Source organism: Phodopus roborovskii, unplaced genomic scaffold (assembly GCF_943737965.1).
Source record: "Phodopus roborovskii unplaced genomic scaffold, PHOROB, whole genome shotgun sequence".
NCBI lineage: Eukaryota > Metazoa > Chordata > Mammalia > Rodentia > Cricetidae > Phodopus > Phodopus roborovskii.
Genome location: NW_026126460.1, coordinates 13,576,481 through 13,597,005, shown reverse-complemented (window position 1 = coordinate 13,597,005; position 20,525 = coordinate 13,576,481). Strand labels below are relative to the sequence as shown.

Genomic DNA, 20,525 nt, shown 5'->3' with positions numbered 1-20,525 from the left:
CAGGTTTTGTTGTTGTTGTATGTGTTTGTGTCTCTGTGTGCATATGCTGTATGTGGGTGGGTGCCCATGGAAGCTGGAAGAGGGCATCAGATTCCCTGGAACTGGAGTTGCCATTATGAACTGCCTGCTGTGGGTGCTGGGAACTGAACCCCGGTCCTCTGCAAGAGGAGCAAGTGCTCTTAACCTCTGACTCATCTCTCCAGTCTCTGGGACAACTATTTTAACAACCTATGAAACCTACAGATTTTAGGAACTGATTTTAATGGAATTCAACATTACTTACCCTTTAAATGAGTTTCTCTCACATTTCTGGGGGGCTAGAAATCCACATTTGGCATCTTTGGTCCCAAATCAGTGTATTAGTTGGGCATACCCCCTAGAGCGTAACAAGAAGAACTCACTGCTTGCCCTCTCTTCTCCTGGTGGATCCTGGGGTTCACTGCTTATTACCTTGGTTTTGTTGCCCCCTCCTTTCTCACCCTGCACCTCTCCTAAGTTTATCTGGGTTTTAGAGCTCAACCAGATAGTCCATGGTAATTTTTCTGCCTCAAACATCCTTAAATTGGTCACATCTGCCAGATCCCCATTCCAGAATGATGTAATATAGCTATCCCAGGTTAGGACCCGGTGTCTTTGGAATGGTGGGTAGCATTATTTAACCTAGTGTAGAAAGTATTTTTTTTTAAGACTGTGCAGTATAAAAATACAAGGATCACATACAATAATGTAGTGTGGATTAGTATACACTGTGCTATTCATTGTAGAGTATTAAAGAAAATGAAAAGCTAATGCTTGGGCTGGTGAGATGGCTCAGTGGATAAAGATGTCTGCCACCAAGCCTGATAACCCAAGTTTGATCTCCTCCCAGGACCCACATGATGGAGGTGAACTAACGCTTACAAGTTGACCTCTGACCTCTACACGAATGCTGTAGTAGTGTTCACGTGAACACACACATACACACACACTCACAAAATAAATCATGTAGTTAAAACAAAAAGAACTTATGTGAATGAAAATTGTCCTACTGGGCTGGGTGTGGTGTTATACCATTGAACCATAGGCAGATGAGTTTAAAGCCAATGTGGTTTACAAGCAAGTTCCACAACAGCTGGAGCTACATAATAGAAAGGCCCTGTCTCAAAAAACAAAACCAAAAGCTAAAACAAACAAACAAAAAACCCACAAAAAAGACCCAAAATTATCTCACCAAAAAATATTAGATATGAAGATAAAGCCATGTGTGGTTCTAATTTTATAAAAAAATACATATTTATGCTTATATCCATTGAAAATATTAGGTGGGTATATTTGAAGAATGTTCATTTAAGAAATACATTTTTTTTTAAAAAAAAAAAAATCAGGCCTCATGGTACACACTTGAAATCCTAGCACTTGTGAGGCTGAGGCAGGAGGATTCTTAGTTTGAGGACAGGCTGGGCTACATAGTGAGTTCTAGACAGCCTGAGCTACATATCAAATCTTGTCTCAAAAGTAAATGGAAAAATTTTCTTCTTCGAATAATGTTTTTATATTTTTATTGTTTTAAAATTATGTATATGTGGGGGGTGGAAGTGGTTGTGTATGTGTGTGGTTGTGTGTGTGATTTTGTGTATGTGTGTGGTTCTGTGTGTGTGGTTGTGTGTGTGTGATTTTGTGTGTGTGGTTGTGTGTGTGTGTGTGTGTGTGTGTGTGTGTGTGTGGTTGTGTTTACTGGGTCCCCTGGAAGACAGGTAGCTTTGAGCCAGCTGATGTTGATGCTGGGACCACATCTGGAAGAGCAGGCAGTGTTCTTCACCACCGAGCCTCACTCCAGCCCCTTTTCGTATTTTAAATAGAAATATCTAGAAAGATACACTGCTATTCCAGTTGGTTTGCTAGGAGGAAGGCAGGTGAAAAATGTTTAACATTTTTAGATTTATCTTCCATATATAACTGCTTTTGCCTACATGTATATATGTGTACCTCCTGTATGACAGCTGCCCATGGAGGTCAGAAGAGGGCATTGAATGGCAGTGAGCCACCAGAGATTCTAGGGAGCTAGACCGAGATCCTCTGGAAGAGCAGCAAGTGCTATTAGCTACAGAGCCATCTCTCTAGGCCCTGGATTTTTTTAAAGAGAGTAATAGGAACCAAATAAAGGCAGGTAAGTACATGCTGATTCATACTCTAGGGAGATAGTAAGACTTGAAATGTTACCATCATCATATATTCATTTATGTAAGATCTTTAAAATATATCAGATGTATTTTTAGTGCAATTCTTGACCATTTCTGATATTAGGATTTTTTAATACCTGAGACTTTACATAATAGCTTTAGCATAATTTGATTATTACTAATTGATGACCTTTGTTTTCCATTGTAGTGACTTACAGGGAGTAAGAACCAATGCCAAAAAGTCTGGGAGCGATTGGATTCTCAATGGAAGCAAGGTGTGTGAAGGGCTTCTCTGAGTGCGGGCCATGGGTACCAGTCCAAAAACCACACATAGTTGATGATATGAGCAATCTAAGGACTCTGACAGAAATTGTTTTAGAGTTGTCAGTGTAGTAAGAAATTTACAATTTTTATATGGCAGAATCTATAGCTAGCCTCTTCCATGTTCCATGTTGCATGACCCTCGACAATTACTGCAAAGGTTCTTCTAACTTCTAAATAACCCTTGGAAATAAATGCCCCCAAAGCAAGGAGAGAAGAGAAGAAGGGGGAGTAGGAAGAATAGGAAGAAGGAAGAACAGGAAGAGGAGGAGGAAGAAGGACGAGGGAGAGGAGGAGGGGGAGGCGACGACAACAATGTCAAAAATGAAGACAAACAGTGGTGAACTTTACACTGATAAAAGATTGGGTGAAGGTGGGTGTGGTTCCACGAAGACCTTTAACCCAGCACTGAAGGGGACAGATGAGAGAATCATCAGGGCTTGCTGGCTACTAGCAGAGGGGAAAAATGCAAGCCCCAGGTTTAAGGAGAGAAGAACCTGCTTTCAAAGAACAATGTGGTGGATGATAGAGGAGGAACCTCGCACATATGTATACAAACAAATAAGTATAAGTAAATTTTATGAAAAGGATGAAGAGGGAGCTGGAGAGATGGTACAGCAATTAAGAGGACTGGCCTCTCTTCTGGAGGACCTAGGTTCAATTACCAGTACCCACATGGTGGTTTATAACTCGCAGTAGATCCAGTTCCAGGGAATCTGATGCCCTCATCTGGTTTCTGTGGGTACAGTATGCATGTGCACAGATGTAAGAAAAATTACCCCAACACTTACAAAACAAGATGGAAAAAAGAAAGATTGCGGGGGAGGGGGGGAGGAAGCTTTCAAGCAAATATCAGAAAGTTTCAAAGGATCTTAAGAGATACAAGTGCAGGTGATAGGATTTCAAGAACCTCCAGTTCACCTGAGAATCAACTTACTGATAGACTTGAAGAGCTCCCCAAACAGGTGCAAGTGGCTCAAGAGCAAATGTATCCCCAAAGAACTGTTCCAGTTGACTAAATGTTAAGGAAAGATGTTCCTTTTTAATACAAGGCCTACTGTAGATGAATTTTCTTGTTTGATTGCTCTCTTTTTGATGCAAGAGTTTGAGCCCAGGGTTTCTCTAATGCTAAATATTATCACTGTGGTGGAGGTGGGGGTTGGGGAACATTTTTTATTATTTGGGCTGTTTGTTTGTTTGAGACAGGGTCTTGCTATAAAGTCAGGATGGCTTTGAACTCATGATCTTCCTGTGTTATCTGCCCAAGTGCTAGCATTCCAAGCATATACAACTATGTTGTGTTTATTCACTTAACTTTTTTTTTTCAATTTGCTTTAAGTTAATGCTTTTATCTTTACAAAAGCAAACAATATTGTGGTACTGTCAGGTCCTTAAAATCTGATTTTCCAACTTATGTTGTTAGTGTCAAGTAACAGTTTGTTTTTGACATCAGTAATTCCTGTACAGGAAAATAGCAGAATTTGGAGAAGTGGGAAGAACTTCTCGTTCTTTGATATGTGCATTGTGAGTGTCTAAAAGTTGAAGACAGTGTATCTTGTATCCTAGGAAATTTCCTTTTATAAACTGTCGTGAATCACCGACATCATTCAAATATTCTTTAAGAAGCAGTGTCCTAGGAGTGGATATGGCTCAGTGGGAGAGACTGTGTCTTCTATGGTCCAGGCTCTGATTTTGATGCCTAAAAAACCAAAGGAAACATCTAAGCCTGGCATGGAGATAAGTTGATGGCCCATTAGAAATACTTAATGTGGAGGGCTGGAAGAATTTTAGATGATGTGATACACACCTTAATCCAACCTAGATGAGAAGGATTCACTTTGTCAGAGTTAGAAAGGGCCTCCATAGGGGAGGAAATGCAGTCTCCAAAGACACATAGGTCTGGAAGGCTTTAGAATGTGTGAGACAACTGGTCCTTGAGTAGAGCTGAGCCGAGGACAGAAAATGGAGGCAAAATAGGATGAGACAGGAGTTAGGAGGTCTAAACTAGCATCTGTTTGTGAGGAGTTTTATATGCCTGCTCTAAGGGGTTACAATTTGTCTTGAAGCCTAGCTGTTCAAGGATGTTGGAGTGTGGACATGGTGAGATCTCATTGCCCTTTTGAATTGTTCCTCTGAGACCCTGGAGGATGATAGAGCTGTCATAGAACCCTGTGTAAGAACTGATGAGGGTAGGGGAGGACAGTAACGGCAGTAGTAGAAAAGGAAGTTAAATAGACACAAACGGTAAACGGGGCCAGCAAGAATCATGTAGAGCTGAATGTGAAGCAGATGATAGCATAGTTTATCAAAGCATCTGTTGCAATAGAGGGTGAGTTAGCATTCATTATTGGGTAGGAGTATGGCATGGGAAAGATGTGCTGTGGTCATTACTCATTTTGTGGAATCCAGGTAGGTGTACAGGTCTAAATGGAATCAAGAATTGTGGCTGGAGGCTGAAGCAGAAAGACTTTAAATTTTGAGCCAGCCTGGGCTATGTAACAAGTTCAGGCCACCTATTTAGTGAGATCCAATCTCATAAAGATGAAGGAGATAGCTTTGGAGTTCCAGGGGTGACTTAGGGGGTGACTAAGCCAGGCAAGGTATAGAAGGAGGTGGTAGTTGCTTTGGATCATCAGCTCATATTTCCTGTTTGGCTTGCTGTCATCCCCTTCCCCACCCCCACACAACTTAATTACAATGCTTCCCTTATTTAGGCCATTTTGAAAGTAGTCAATCTTTATTTATTAAAAACAAAACAAACAAACAACAGAAAAAAAAACTACCCCAAACTGTCTTTTCAAAAACCTATCAATTCAAATTATCTTTTAAAAGCCAATTCTCTTTTCCTCTCTGTAGCTCCCCTCTAAAACTCAGTTTATCAAGTGAATGGGGAGTTTGGTTTTATTTTAGAGACATAGTCTATTAGTTTCCTATTTTTATTTATCATGTTGAGTAGTGGAGAAATGTGTACGCTTCAGTATTGCCCTGGTGACCCCATGCTATTTACTACACCTCCATTGTGACTAGACCATTCTGTGTGTGCAGAGCTGGGGTAGCTTAGCTTCTCCTGCCTCTGCTAGACTTTCCTCCCCAGTATTAGCTTGCACATGGACCAGAATATTCCAGGGCATCACAGGGTGTGTGGATATTTGCAGGTGTTCATCACTAATGGCTGGTTAAGTGACCTTGTGATCGTAGTTGCCATCACCAATCGTGAAGCTCGGTCACCTGCCCATGGTATTAGCCTTTTCTTGGTGGAGAATGGAATGAAAGGATTTATCAAGGGCCGGAAGCTAAACAAAATGGGAATGAAAGCCCAGGTAAGTAATGGTATGAGTCACATTCTGGCAATTCATTGTGTTTACTTCAGTCAGAAAGCAGATATGCAGTGATTCATGGCATCTTCCTGTGCTGATTGCCAGTGAATGTTTCCAGAAATGGTGGAGGAGACTTATTTCAGTGATGCCACTGCCTCTGTTGTGTCCAGCAATGGGAAGCAATCAGGGCGTTTTTACTATCTGTTTTAGAAATGGGAACGTTAGCTTTTGTAATTGTAATAAACCATTTGTTGAATTTATAAAGAAGATTCTGCAGTAATAAGAGTATTTTGGTATATATTACCAGAAAACATGTTTTGTGTAATGTCTGTTATAATTTCTAACTTCCCAGGACCTAGAGAACTGGATAGTGTCAAAGCCTGAATTACAGTGTATTCCAGTGAGAAAGTCAGGCATCATGGGATGAGATGTAATTAGATAAAAATGCCCTAGGTTATGGATCACTACTTAACTTTTGATCTCCAAGTCCATTCCAGTTTGTTTTTTGGTTCTTCTGTAGAAACTATGAACTTTATTGGGTTACTGGGAAACCAATGTGCTCATTCTCTGCTTAATCCACATTTCTTAGGACACCGCAGAACTATTCTTTGAAGATGTCCGATTGCCAGCTAGTGCCCTACTTGGGGAAGAGAATAAAGGCTTCTACTACCTCATGCAAGAGCTTCCACAGGTATTAAATGCCTAACGTTGCTGTCTACTTCTGGTTAGATACTTCTGGTTAGATACTGAGCAGAATACAGAGCCCTGTAGGTCCACCCATTTCAAACTTTCCCAACAGGCATCTGAGTATGAAGGTACATATAAAGAAGGACGGCTCTTACAGGTCAGATAAGGAAGTAACACATCTCAGCAGGGTCCAAACCAAATGTAACCACAGTAAGGAAAATCGGGATTTTATTTCTGTCATTCTTGAAACGATTCCAGCGTCTTCCTAAGTGAAGAACTTATAGCTCTTTGTAAAGAAACATCACCAAGAACATTTGGCAGGTTGTAAACTTACTGTGGCTCAAAGGGGAGAAAGAAGGTGTTAAACAGAAAAATTCCTCAGATTAGTCTTTGTAATTGCCTAACCATTGGCACTTACATGCTGGTATAGTGTGTTCACCTGGTGGTGGCTATGGCTCCTGCTAAAGATGAAACTGACAAGAGCCAGTGGCTCCAGTAGTAAAGTAGAAAACAGAAATCCCCAGCGTGCTGGAATTCGGTGACTAAAGCTATTTTTTTTTTTTTTTTTTTTTTTGCCCTAATTGGTAGAATCCGAACAGGGTACTTGAAGAAGTTGTGGAGCAATGCTCCACAGACACACTGTTCTGTAGTAGATAAGGAGGGAAAGCAATCAGCTGTGACAGTTGATTTCATCTGTGTGGTAATGACAGCATGGATGAAAGCCAAGCACCTTAGCATTGTTCTTAGTCATGTTATAATAACTACAGACTTCTGTGGGAGCCCGTTCTTAGAGCTAAGAAGTAAGTTAAATTGTGATCTTTAGTAGTTTGTTATAACAATTATTTATAGGACTCATTGAAATGGTATGAAAATTGTTTATGTAATAATGCTTACTGCCTGATTCTTGGGTTCTAGGAAAGGCTGTTAATTGCAGATTTGGCAATTTCTGCCTGTGAGTTCATGTTTGAAGAAACCAGGAACTATGTTAAACAAAGGAAAGCTTTTGGGAAAACAGTTGCACACATACAGGTAAGTTTGTCTTTACAGCAGCTGCGTATTTGTTTATCAAGTTAGTCATCAAAGTTGGGTCAGGGTGAAATGTTAATTAAGTGTAATTTTGATACAAGGTGGTTTTGGAAACATGAAAGTGGATAAGATGCCTAAAGGAAAGAGTAGAAATATTAAGATAAGAAGGCCCAGAGCAGAGTCCTGGAAAAAAAACTGTTAATTGATGGTAACTTAAATGCCATCATAGAGCCTTCATCCAGTAGCTGATAGAAGCAGAAGCAGAGATTCACACTGAGCCGAACTCCTGGAATACAGGTGTAGAGAGGGAGGAGTGATGAGCAAAGGGGTCAAGACCATTCGGGGGAAACCCACAGAAACAGCTGACCTGAGCAAGTGGGAGCTCATGGTCCCCAGTCCAACAGCTGGGGAACCAGCATAAGACTGAACCAGGCCCCCTGGATGTAGGTGTCAGTTAGGAGGACTGGGCAATCTATGGGGCCTCTGGCAATGGAACCAGTATTTATCCTTAGTGCACGAAAGAACTCTGAGAGCCCATTCATGGAGGGATACTCTCTCAGCCTAGATATGGGTGGGGGAGCCTAGGCCCTGCCCCAAATGACGTGACAGACTTTGATGATCCCTCATGGAAGGCCTCACCCTCCCTGAGGAATGGATGGGGGTTGGGATGGGGAGATAGGGGGCTTGGGAGGACGGGAGGGAGAAGGAACTGGGATTGATCTGTAAAATAAGATTGTTTGTAATTTAAATAAAAATTATTTTAAAAAAGCTTTGATGGTAGCATAGTAAAGGAAGATTCTGCAAGAAGCAGAGAAGGAAAGGAGAAAAGGGAGAGGAGGAGAGGAGGAGAGGAGGAAGGCGAAGGAAGGGAGAGGAGGAGAGGAGAGGCTTGTCACAGAGGCCAACAGGGAGTAGCACGGAAGCTTGAACTCCCTACTCTCCTATGTAAACCATACGATCACCATGTTGGTGGAGCTTCTCATGGGCAGACTTAGGCTCGGCATTAAGTTTGATCCTTTTAAAGTAGAATGACTCTGGTGGAGCTGCTTTGTGAAGGGAAGGTTAGAAATGGCAGCATCTTGATAGGGTTACAGAAGTAGCCTTGGAGCATTATGGTCACATGCAGCTTACGGCCTCACAGTCAAGGCATGTTGTGTCCTGGAAGATATATTTTCATGTTTGTATATTTTAAAACTTCATTTGGTATGCAAAACTGGAAAAATCTTACTATTAAAAATTCTTAAAGTTTGTAAGACATGTTTATTCACAAGTAGTGATAATTTTTCTATTTATGAATAATACTAATACCCACCTTGTATGCTTACTGTAAGGATTTGATGGGGCAGTAACATATAAAGTACTTGGAATATTGCTTCCATGGACATGTGTGCGTGCGCATGCACACACACACACACACACACACACACACACACACACACACACACTCATACAATAAATAAGTAAGTAATAAATCTCGAAAATATGCTACCCAGACTTCCTGAGTGATTCATAGAGCACATGACTAGACTATAAAGGAAGTAGCAATTGCTGTGTGTAATGAGAAATCCATGTGCATCTGTCTAAGGGGCATCAAGGATTTCTTAAGAATGAAAGGGGAGAAATACACTCAAGAATACAGAGTTGCAGAGTCCTTGGAAAGCTGGGGACCTATCACATGCTGCTTTGTGCCACCTTGCCCGGTCTTCACCACCTAAGAGAGCATGACCCCCACCTCCTTCCTTAAAAGAGGTTGTGTAGGCAGACAAGAAACACCAAGGTCACGGGCAGAGTGAATATCTACTACAGATCTGTACTCTTGTTCTATAGAAGAAAAGGATTCCTTTAAAATGCGTCCTGGGGCTGGTGAGGTGGCTCAGTGGGTAAACATACATGCCACCAAGTCTGATGACCTGACTTTGAGTCTCAGAACCCACATGGTAGGACAGAACCGACTCCTGAAAACCTCGACTCAGGCACTGTGGTGTGTTTGTGCCCACACATACATATGTATACACATACACATACACACACAAGAAATAAATGCATATAATTCAAAATGTAGTCACCAAATATGACCTGGTGATGGAACATTCATAACATGGTAGTTCAGTATATGATGGCAGGGATGCTGGTGTAGTCTGTGGGTCATGCAGATACATAGTGCATTCAATTAGGCAGTATATAACGCTTGATAATAAATGTATTGCCCATGTGTTGTGCTACACTCATTGTCTCAGGCTACATTACTTTCATTAAGGGAAGTTTGCATTAGAACAATATGTTATGCCAGCAGAATCCCAAGACGCCTTATGTTTGCAATTTCTCTTGCTTGCTTGACAAGATGCTTTGCCAAACATTTGGCCTGTACCATTTAGATTTATGTTGAGACACTGTGGCTCACACAATGGTGAAGTTGTTTAATGGCCTATTACTTGGTTCACCTTGTTAAGCAATACATGGCTGCACTTTATGTTCATAGCAAAAAGAAGCATGTGCCATTTGTTACCTTTCTACAAAATAAAAGTACTTCACTAGACTTTCAGTAGGTGGCAGTAGTAATCTCTAGTCTAAACCTGTGGGTCACAGTTCCTGGGATCGGGATGGAATATCCCTTTCACAGAGATCAAATATCAGATACCCTACATATCAGATATTTACATTATGATTCATAAGAGTAGCAAAATTATAGCTATGAAGGAGCAATGAAATGATTTTGTGCTTGGGGGCCACTATAACATGAGCAACTATATTCAAGGGAAGAGGGAGAACCACTGGTCTATCTACTTATGTGTGTGGGGGGGGTCATGGATGGGTGGGTGTATGCTGTGTGTGGTGAGTGTGTACGTGAATTGTGCAGGTGGGTACACTTGTGTATACATGTATGGAGGCCAGAGGTTGACTGGGTATTTTTCTCCATCCAGTGTTCTCCAGCTCACTTGAGAAAGGTCTCTTACTGAATCTGACACTATTCTAGCTAGAGTGGCTGTCCAATGAACCCTGGCAGTCCCACCGTCATTGCATCCAGTACGTGGGGGTTCTAGGGACATGCTACCACACATGACTTTTATGTGGGTGTTGGGAATCCAAATGCAGGGCCTCATTCTTGTGTAGGAAGCTGTTCACTTACCAAGCACCTCACCAGCTCCCTATAGGTTCATATGCTAATGTAAAGTATTGTTGTTTTCCTAGTAACTAGATGTTGAGATTTCCTTCCATTTTCTTTCGTAAGAATCTTTGCATAGTATTTCCATAGCTCAAGTTAGAAACACATGTGGAGTTGCTCTTCCCTCCGCCATATGGGTCTTAGGAATTGAATTGCAGGTCTCAGGCATGCCAGAAAGCGCCTTTACCTGCTGAGCTATCACCTGGCCTTCATTCAGGAAGTCCAGAGAGATTTTAGTCAGTTCACTTAGTTACTTACAGAGATTTCTTTGTGTATACGTGTGAGAGAGAGGGAAACAGTGAGGCAGAGACAGGGGCTCATAGAGTATAGGCTGGCCTTGAACTCCCAACCCCCTACCTCTCCCTCTCGTGTGCTGGAATTTCAGGTTCATGCCACTGTGCATGGGTAAGATTCTCTCTAAATTTGAGCCACACTTTTTACTGTTAGCAAATATCAGTAACCATTAAAGACACTTCTGTGAGCATGTCAATCATTCATGAAAAGCAGCCTACCCGTACTGCGTGATGCAGTCATTCCCAGCAATTCATCAGAGAGTGGGTTCAGAAAGAGTGAACTGTCTTTGGTGAAACACAGAGGCCAATTCTGTTCATAAGCTCCCAGTTTGGTGCCAAGAATATGTAAATATTTAATCTCTTTATCTTCAGACGGTAAATTGTGAACTCTTGGCAACATTCCTTCTTTGTAGACCTTTGGACCTAGAGGATGTGCTGCAGTAAGAATGTTAAGTGGGTCTGATTTTTAACTTCAGCTTCTAGAAGCTCCCAGCATTTGTATAGAATAGCTTTCAGAAGAGAGAGGGCTTGACCTTTTCATAGTCTAAGTAGTGCATAAAACCTTATATGTAACATCATACAGGAACAATAGTACTTAGGAATTGTTGGATCCCCCTCCCCATCCCAGCTTCTTTCTCTCAAAATTAATGTTATATAGGGTCATGGATTTAAACCAGTGGGAGACATAGAATTCAGGGTCTAGGATTTTCGATGTCTATAGAAAATGACTTGACCACTCTTTCAGATTCTTCTCTCTGTAAACTTGAATGTGTAAGGTAGGAGGGAGGACTTTATGCTGAGTAAAGACAGAGATTTAGCCAAAGGACCTACAGAGTTAGAAAAGGAGATAGAAAAAGTATGGCCTGCTAGCATGCTTCACATGGGAGGCCTGGACTCACCGGTGGCAATTGAGTGCTGCCAGCCCTGCCACGGCTTGGTTTTGGAATCATGAGATTGCAGTTTGTAGAAGAGGATAGGTCAAAATCACAAGAAGACACTTGGTTTCATCAACACAGTCGTTGATGCATTCATGAGGCATCTGTTCCTCAGAGCCCCCACTCCAACTTACTTACCCAGCTCTCTCCTGGTCCTGCCATTGTTCCATTCCCAATCTTGGTTTTCCAACAATGAAAAATATCAAAATTGTGCCCGGCACTGCACTAGTCACATTTAACATTCACCTTTATGCTTTGAAAATTGCCATAGCCACAAGTATAAAAGTAGATCCAACATCCCCTGAGAGACAGCTCCCACAACCTCCGTGGGAACTCAAGCCTGCCTTTGGACCCTGAAATATAAGGTATTTCAGGTATTCAGTACGGCCTCCACAGGTGTGCCGTCTGTTGGCCATAATGGATGTCTCATACACCCCACAGCAGAATGATCAAATTGTACCTTCGCAAGGAAGTGAGCGGTGAGCATCTGGCCACAGATGGGCCTCAGGCCTCAGTTAGACGAGGGTGTGCTTTTGGGAGCTCCACCCCAGTCCAAGCCTGAAGCAGGTTTAAGAGCTGGTGCTGTGAGGACAGATGCAGAATCAAAGCTCAGGGTCGTGAGAGCCAAGAAACTGTGAAAGGGAACTGACATAAGGCAGACCAGTGAGGAACAATTGAGAATGGGGTAAAGAGAGTGATCTCCAAGCCCACTGTTGGCTGTCTATGGGCAGCAGGAAAGGATAGACATAGCTAATAACACCTGCAAATGAGACCATTCAGAACTAGTGGGCGGGTACATGAGACTCTTCATTTGGTCTCTGCCTATTCCATTTCCATTATTAGTACTGTGATTACTAATCTAATAAATTTGATGATGTGTATGTGATTAGATAAATCCACCTTGCCCCTCTATCATGTTATTTTATTGTTTTACTTTAAGCCAAAGAGACACAGTAGGGAAACACATATCCTTAATTTCATTAACACACAGAAGAAATGGGTGTTTTGGTGGGTGTATGTGATGGCTCCTACCACAAGATGGTGCTCACATTTTAAAACCTGTTGTTCTTTAAAGCAGTTGCCTTTAAACCATTCCAGGCACTTACCTGTTTTCACATCATTTGCTACAGCTTTGTAAATGCTAAGATACAGGGGTTTTCTTTCTTTCTTTCTTTTTTCATTTAAGTTAACATGTGCCCTTTTATTGGAAGAAAACCTCCGTAGCTCCAGTTTTGTTTTGCTTTAAATTTTTCTTATTATGTAATAATGTAAGAATTTGAGGTGCTGAGTTGAAATCTGTACTTTTAACATTCTTCCTGCCCCACCTTCATCTCAAGACAGTGCAGCATAAACTGGCAGAATTAAAAACAAACATATGTGTAACGAGAGCTTTTGTGGACAGCTGTCTGCAGTTGCATGAAGAAAAACGTCTGGACTCTGGCTCAGCATCCATGGCAAAATATTGGTATGTACACTACTGTAATTAAAATGTGGTGTTTGTTCAGATGGCCATGGGATTTTGCCAGCCTTTAAACTCAGCCTTGATGGTATTAAAGGAAGAAGTCTGTAAGTGAAAAGCAGCATTAAAAAAAATCTGGAAAGTCCCATTGGGTTTGTTTATAATGTCTTAAAAATTACTTGAGTTGGTATGCAACTCATAACGTGCTATTAAAAGTAAAATATTAAGAGCCTGAAGTAGGGTCAGTGAGTACTTCATTCAAGTGGTAAGTTTAATTTCAAATTATCTAAAAAGTGGCAACAAAGTGAGACAGAAAAAAATAAAAGGATAAAGTTTTGGAGTCTTGCCATGTCAAGTTCCATTAAATAACTCCAAGTGAATTTAATTCTCTAGGGACAGCTTTATGTTATCCGGGAAGTGTTTAGGGTGGATAGAATGTGACATGTTTTCCACTTCTAAAGAAAATGCTGAAGTACTGACTGTCTGGCCAAGATCCTATTGAGTTTAGATAAACTTTTGCCTCTGAGTTAAGGATGGTTAGCAATGGTGTCAAAGGTGAGCTTGACAAGAGACTCCTGTAAAGTTATTACGTGTTTTAGGATACAAGTGTGATCCAATGGTATAATGGGGATTGGTTTCTTTAAAAAAGAAGAGGAAGAAGGAAAACAAAACAAACCCATTTCATCACCCTAGCCCAAAGCAGCCTAGAAAAAAATTCCCATTGTTATTTATTAACTCAAGTTCAGTTCAGTCATTACTAGACAAGGGAAATATGCAGAATGGCACTTCCTGTAATGATTTTATAATGATCACATTATGAGATTAAAAAGGAATGTGAAATTAATGTGAACTTACACTTTGGGCTGAGGGGGAGACATTTTACATTTATGACAAGTTCTTTGACTTATGGGAAAAGGTATAGAAAAGAATTTTATATACTTTTGGGAAGAGAATTTTGCATAGCTAATGTCAATTGGTTTTTGAACACATCAGGCTTATAGACATAATGGTGCTGAATCTTAAAAGATGGTTTATAAATTGTTGAGTAATGAGAAAGTTTTAAGGTGCATGCATCAAGGGTGGCCTCCTACTCGCTATGTAGCAAAGGTAAGTCTTGAACTTCTGATCCTCCTGCCTCTACCTCTTGAGTGCTGGGTTACAGGCATGTGCCTGTGTGGCAGGGGTTTGACCCTAAATATTTGTGAGTACTCTACAAACTGAACTATATCTCTTCTTCTGCTTCTTACTTCGATCATTTAGGGCATCTGAATTACAAAACAGTGTAGCTTATGACTGTGTACAACTCCATGGAGGCTGGGGATACATGTGGGAGTACCCGATTTCAAAGTAAGTATGGGGGTTCTATAATGCTTATTCCCTCCCTCCCTCCCTCCCTCCCTCCCTCCCTCCCTCCCTCCCTCCTTCCCTCCCTCCCTCCCTCCCTCCCTCCCTTCTTCCCTCCTTCCCTCTCAGATAGGATCCTGTTGTTTAACCCTGTCTGGCCAGGTTGGCCTCAGACTAACATGGCTCCACCTGCCTCTGCCTACAGTGCTGATATTAATGGTGGGCACCACCACCACACCCAGCCTATGATGCTTTGTTTCTTTATTAAACAAATTGTGATTGTTTTTAAAGTTAAAAAGATTTTTTTTCATACAATATTTCAAATTACAGTTTCCTCTTCTCTAACTCCTTCCAGATCCTTCTCACCTCCTCAACACTAAACCCACACCCTTTCTTTCTCTCTTTCCTTAGCTAAAGCTTTTCTTTTCTTCTTTCCTTTCTTTTTTGAGACAGGGTTTCTCTGTGGGGCCCTGGATGTCTTGGAACTCACTCTGTAGACCAGGCTGGCCTCAAACTCATAGAGATCCACCTGCCTCTGCCTCTGCCTCCTGAGTGCTAGGATCTAAGGTGTGCACCACCACTATCTGGCTGATGCTTTTCTTAAGAATATGGACAAAGGAAATTTTCTTTACTGTACCTTATATGGCAAATATACAGGGAAAGTTTATCTAAAAAAATCTACATTTTCAATGAATATATTTATACAAATAGAAGTGGCTTTATTTTATCAGCTTCTCATTAGGATTTTTTTTTAAAGAAAATATGATGCTTGGCTTTAAAAGATACATCATTTAAAAAAAATCATCCCTTAATGTATTCACATTCCCCGTTTCTGTCTGACTCTCTGTCTCCAACTCCCCCTCCCTCCACACACTCCTGTATTTCTTATTTTCTTATTGGTGTGATAAAGTACCCTTACAAAAGCAGCTGAAGGGAGAGAAGGGTTGATTTGGGCTCATAGTTTCAGGGTATACCCACCAGAGTGGGGACATCCTGGCTGGAGGCGCTTCAGTGGGTGTAGATGGAGGTTCTGTCCCACCTGGTTCCACAGCCCAGCAGTCCCAATTAAACACACAGAAGCTTAAATATTTATAAACTGAAATGTTTGTTTTCATTTAAATGGACTTGGTTATATAAAATAAAAAAAAATTATAAACTGTTTGGTCAATGGCTTAGGCTTCTTACTGGTTAGCTCTATCTTAATTATTAACTTATTTCTATTAAACTGTGTATTGCCATGAGGCTGTGGATTACCTGTAATGTTCTGATATGTTACTCCTTTGGTGGCTACATGGTGTCTCCTTTGAGACTCTCTCCCTCTTTCCAGCACTCCTAGTCTGGTAGTCCCACCTATGCTTCCTACCTGGCTACTGGCCAATCAGCATTTATTCACCAACCAATAAGAGAAACATAGATTCACAGCACAGAGGAGGATATTCCCCCATCAAGTGGGTGGTCAGGTTGGGCCTGCAGTTAGGAAGCAGAGGATGAAGGATGCTGCTGCTCAGCTGATATCTTCCTCTGTACATGGTTTAGGACCCAAGACCAGGGAATGGTGCCATCTTACTTTGGAGTGAGTCTCCCACCTCAACCCAATCGAGACAGTCTCTCACAGGCTATGCCCAGAGGCTGACCTAATCCAAATAACCCCTCACGGGTACATCTGGAAGCTTGTGTCTTAGATGTTTCCAGATTTTTGTCAAGTTGATAATCAAAATTGGCCATTGTAAAAATTGAACTCAGACTGTGCACATGTTGGACAAGCGATTTACCACTGACCACCATCCCTAGCTACTTTTTAAAAAACAACAAAATAGCAACACTGATTATTTCGCTTGCAGAGTAGAATTAACATATCATGCCTTCAGTATCTTGCTTGAAAAATAAGTCTTTTTCTGAATGTAATTCTTATCTTCAAGAAAAATAGAGGTGCTTCTTTTTAATGAGTTAAACACATATTTCCTCAGATAGAAACTGTAGAAGTTGCAATTAGTGTCTTCTATATGTCTCCCTTCCTTGTTCATTTCTCCTCATAGTCTCTTGCCTCTCCTTTGCTTTTCCTTATCACCTTAGAAAATATTTTTACTCATACTTAACAGTATATTCAATTTATAAAAATTGCCTGAGGAAGTTTTTTGATGAATATACATACACACCCAATTTAGTTCTCAGAGTAGGAATGCTATAGGCTTCTAAAAACTTGACCTAATTTTTTACCTGGATTTCTTTGTATAAGTAGAAACATGATCAAACAAATAATTATTCACACTGTTTGCCTGATACATCTGAATTTCTCATTCTAACGAGCCTAAGTGGAGGTCTCCCATGTGTTTCTAATCCGTATTGAGGCACATGAACTTTTTATTGTGGTTTGATTAAGAGCAGAAGTCCCTGCACAGGTATAACTTGCTAATTCCATAGTTACCATACAGTTTAGGGGTTTTACTTACTGGGTGTCTGTAGTTTATAACTTTATAAAACTTTATCTAACTTTATAAAACTCAGCATTGATCAGGTGTTTCTCTCTTTGAGAGAACATAAGCATGGAATTGCTTTTTTTTTTTTTTTTTTTTTTTTCCAAGTAAATCATCTGACTTAGACTCTGGTTTGTCCTTTCAGAACTACTTTGGGCCATAGTTTGCTATGACAGAACTTCTTTTTAGATCATGAAAAAGAAGTGAAGATTTGAATTATGCTAGCCCAAATGTTATCATTTTCCCTGTGCATTTTTGTTTTCCCAGCACTCATCCATCCTATGTATAAAAGGGCTTTGTGGGTGACATGATGTTTATATCTGTGAGTTTAAGCTCTTGTATTGGCTCTGTGTCTTGGTGGCTCAGTTTATGTTCTGAGAAAGGCATGTCAAATGAAGAAGGGTCCACTACCTCACTACCGTGATAGGTTATAGTGTGCCATAAGCTGGGGTGGCTGCTTTCTCAGAGTCCTCTGCTTTAAGTCAGTAGCAAGAAAATATGGGGACTGATGACTTACAATTTCTGCTTTCAGCTCAGGAGACTTGAACTCCTTTAAGAAATAATAACCACCATTCTTGCCTGGCTTGCCAGTTCAAAGAGTGTGTGGATCTTTATCTAGGAAGTTTGTTCTTTCCCCCAATGATGTGGAAAGTCCTGATAGCACAAAAGCCAACTACACATTAGACAGTATGTGGTTATAGTATACAGATGGAAGAAATCATCCAACCTGGGATTCTCACACCTGCCTCAGATTAAGCTACATTATTAGTGTGGGAGTGGAGTAGGGAGAAAGAGATAAGTTATTGAGTCTTGGCTTTATAGGTAAAAGGGTTGTTTTGTTCCCTTTTACAGTTTTTAGCTAGCTAATTCTTGGCCTGTGAGCTGACTTAAGTTTTATCGATAAATAAAGGGTTTAGCTTTAGACCCTAGAAGATCTCAGCCATTCTAGGGTGGAGACACCGAGACAGAAGACATCACTGCAGTTAAACATTTTCTCTACTGCCTTTCTCTGTTAATCTTAGTAGAGAAATTTTAATTAGTAACTTATGAAAGATCTGCTGGTCTGTCATTACATATCCTGGCAGAAACTCCTTTAATAGGAAAATAAATACCCAACCCAGCTGAAAAATGTCCCAAGTGGTGGGAATGCTCAGGTAGGCTGGAATGCCTGCAGTCTTGAGACGATAAAGTGCTTGGTTCTGTAGAGAACAACCAAATCTTCCCGGGGTTGGGGATGGGTGTCATATATCTCAGAAAGCACTGATGTCCTAATTCCTTTTATAATGCACTTCATTGCATAGGTAAATATTAAATGAGGGCCTACTTACTTATCTGCAAGGTACCCTGGTAAATATGGGAAAATGTAACTTCAAAGCTGGTCATATACTGAGAAGTTAGCACATTTTTGTCTTAGAAATTAAATAATTAAAGCCCCAATTATATATTTGAGAAAGGTCTTTAAATTTTCCTGCTGTGAAAAGTTCAGAGCTCAGTAACAAGCTGCACAGTACCAGGACAATGAAAGCATTGTGACTTAATAAAACTTCTCTTGCCAAAGGGGTGAGACACCCACATTCTTGTTCCAGTCCGACAATTATCTGTTATGTCACCAGTAAATGGTAATCATTAATTAACAAATGCATTGGCCATTCTAAATCTCCTTTTTAGCCTGCAGAGCAGTAATATGTATCCCTCTAGATTCCAGAGGGCTAAAGGGAAAGGAAAAAGGGTGAGAACAGATGGTGGCTTCCAAAGCTGTCAAAGGTGAGTCCTAAGGCTAGGGATGTGGGTCAGCAGTGGAGTTATCTCTCCCCATCGAGATCGCAAGTTCAGACCCTGGATAGTCAGGGTTCTGTCCCAGCTTCATCAGAATGAGAAAAAGGTGAACGCCTGGTTGTATGTTTATGGCTGTGTATGTCACGTAGGATCTTAATCCTAGCTGTGACAAGAGTTACTATTAATTATTTCCCACCAGAATAAGCTACTTGTTAACTTCTGGGGAAAAAAATAACTTTCTAAAATACCAGGTGCTGGTTGTAGTGATGAAATTAAAAGGAATGGCTGGAAATAAGTATTTTTTTTTTCCTTAAGGTCAATGGACTTCAACTTTCTGGGGAGACTAAAAGATAAGAAACTAAGATGCTCTATGCAGTTGTAAAACAGACTTTTCAGATTATTGTTATTTATGTTCAGTTTTATAAAATTATGTTAGTGTACCTGTTATCTTGAATTGTAATGTCTCATCTTAATGGCTTTTAGTATATCAACCTAGTATGAAGGCCATACTGGAAAAACTAGTTATTTACAAGGAGCTCTTATTGCTTAGAGTTCCTTAAATAATTAGTAATTATCCAGAATTTAAAATCTCAACCTTGTTTATATGAGTTCTACTCTCTTCTAATTTATCTAGAGCTTATGTGGACGCCCGGGTTCAGCCAATCTACGGTGGGACCAACGAGATAATGAAAGAGCTGATCGCAAGACAGATCGTCAGTGACAGCTAGACAGCTGCCTACATCCAGGAATCCTATTACACACAGCTAACCTGGATTGAACTCTACTTGGGATAAAATGTAACCTGGGAAGGGTGAATAGTAAAGCTCTTTTATGTATGTTTATTACAGAGAAAGAAAGAAAGAAAGAAAATATAATTACAAAGATTAACACAGGGGAAAGAAAACATTTTGAACCCAAAGAGAAAAGTTATGCCGTAAAAGGCTTAACCTTTTTTTATACAGTGAACATGAAAGATTTTCTGACTTGAGAGCCTTAATGTCTGACTTGTCGTTCAAATTCTGAAGAGCATAAATTACTTTGATCTTTAAAGTAGAGGCAGACACAATTTTATATCCTTGTAACATTAAATACTTGCAGACTTTGAAAAAGCAAAATAATTGTCACTCATAGAAAGTAAGTCATTTCATGTCCTTTTTGCTCCAAATTCTCTAGAACATTGGTTCCCAGCATCTTACCATGTACCCCTTGAGTTTTAAGCAGTGAATAGAACCCTCTCTTCAGAAAATAACAGACAACCATATACAGTACACAGAGAGTCAATTATGTATCAATTAAAAATAAAGTAAAACTTTGAAACAAATCATGTGTTGAATATGTTGGAGGCACTGAAAAATGAGACCGTGTTCTGATGAGACCACATAGGCTGTTAGATAAGACACATGGGCTCTCAAGAGATCCCATTCCAGTTTAATTTCAATAGGAGAACTCAGGAATTCATCATCCTTAACTTCCAGATATTTGGAAGGTATCAAAGCAAAGGCTTTTATTCTTCAACAATGTGATTTACTATAGTTTCTAAGTGTTGTGTGTCATCTATAAACTAGGCCATT

At 40.4% G+C, this 20,525-nt stretch overlaps 1 protein-coding gene across 1 annotated transcript in view; it reads left to right on the top strand.

The window, feature by feature from the left end:
- The window catches only part of Acadl (acyl-CoA dehydrogenase long chain), a 29,963-nt gene extending 9,688 nt beyond the window's left edge, over positions 1 to 20,275 (top strand). Inside the window, exons 5-11 of the mRNA XM_051190399.1 lie at positions 2,368 to 2,434; positions 5,636 to 5,800; positions 6,387 to 6,488; positions 7,400 to 7,513; positions 13,239 to 13,366; positions 14,621 to 14,707; positions 19,589 to 20,275. Coding sequence (XP_051046356.1) covers positions 2,368 to 2,434; positions 5,636 to 5,800; positions 6,387 to 6,488; positions 7,400 to 7,513; positions 13,239 to 13,366; positions 14,621 to 14,707; positions 19,589 to 19,682 — 757 coding nt within the window. The 3' untranslated portion in view covers positions 19,683 to 20,275. The remainder of the gene's footprint in view (positions 1 to 2,367; positions 2,435 to 5,635; positions 5,801 to 6,386; positions 6,489 to 7,399; positions 7,514 to 13,238; positions 13,367 to 14,620; positions 14,708 to 19,588) is intronic.
- Positions 20,276 to 20,525: the final 250 nt, after the last annotated feature.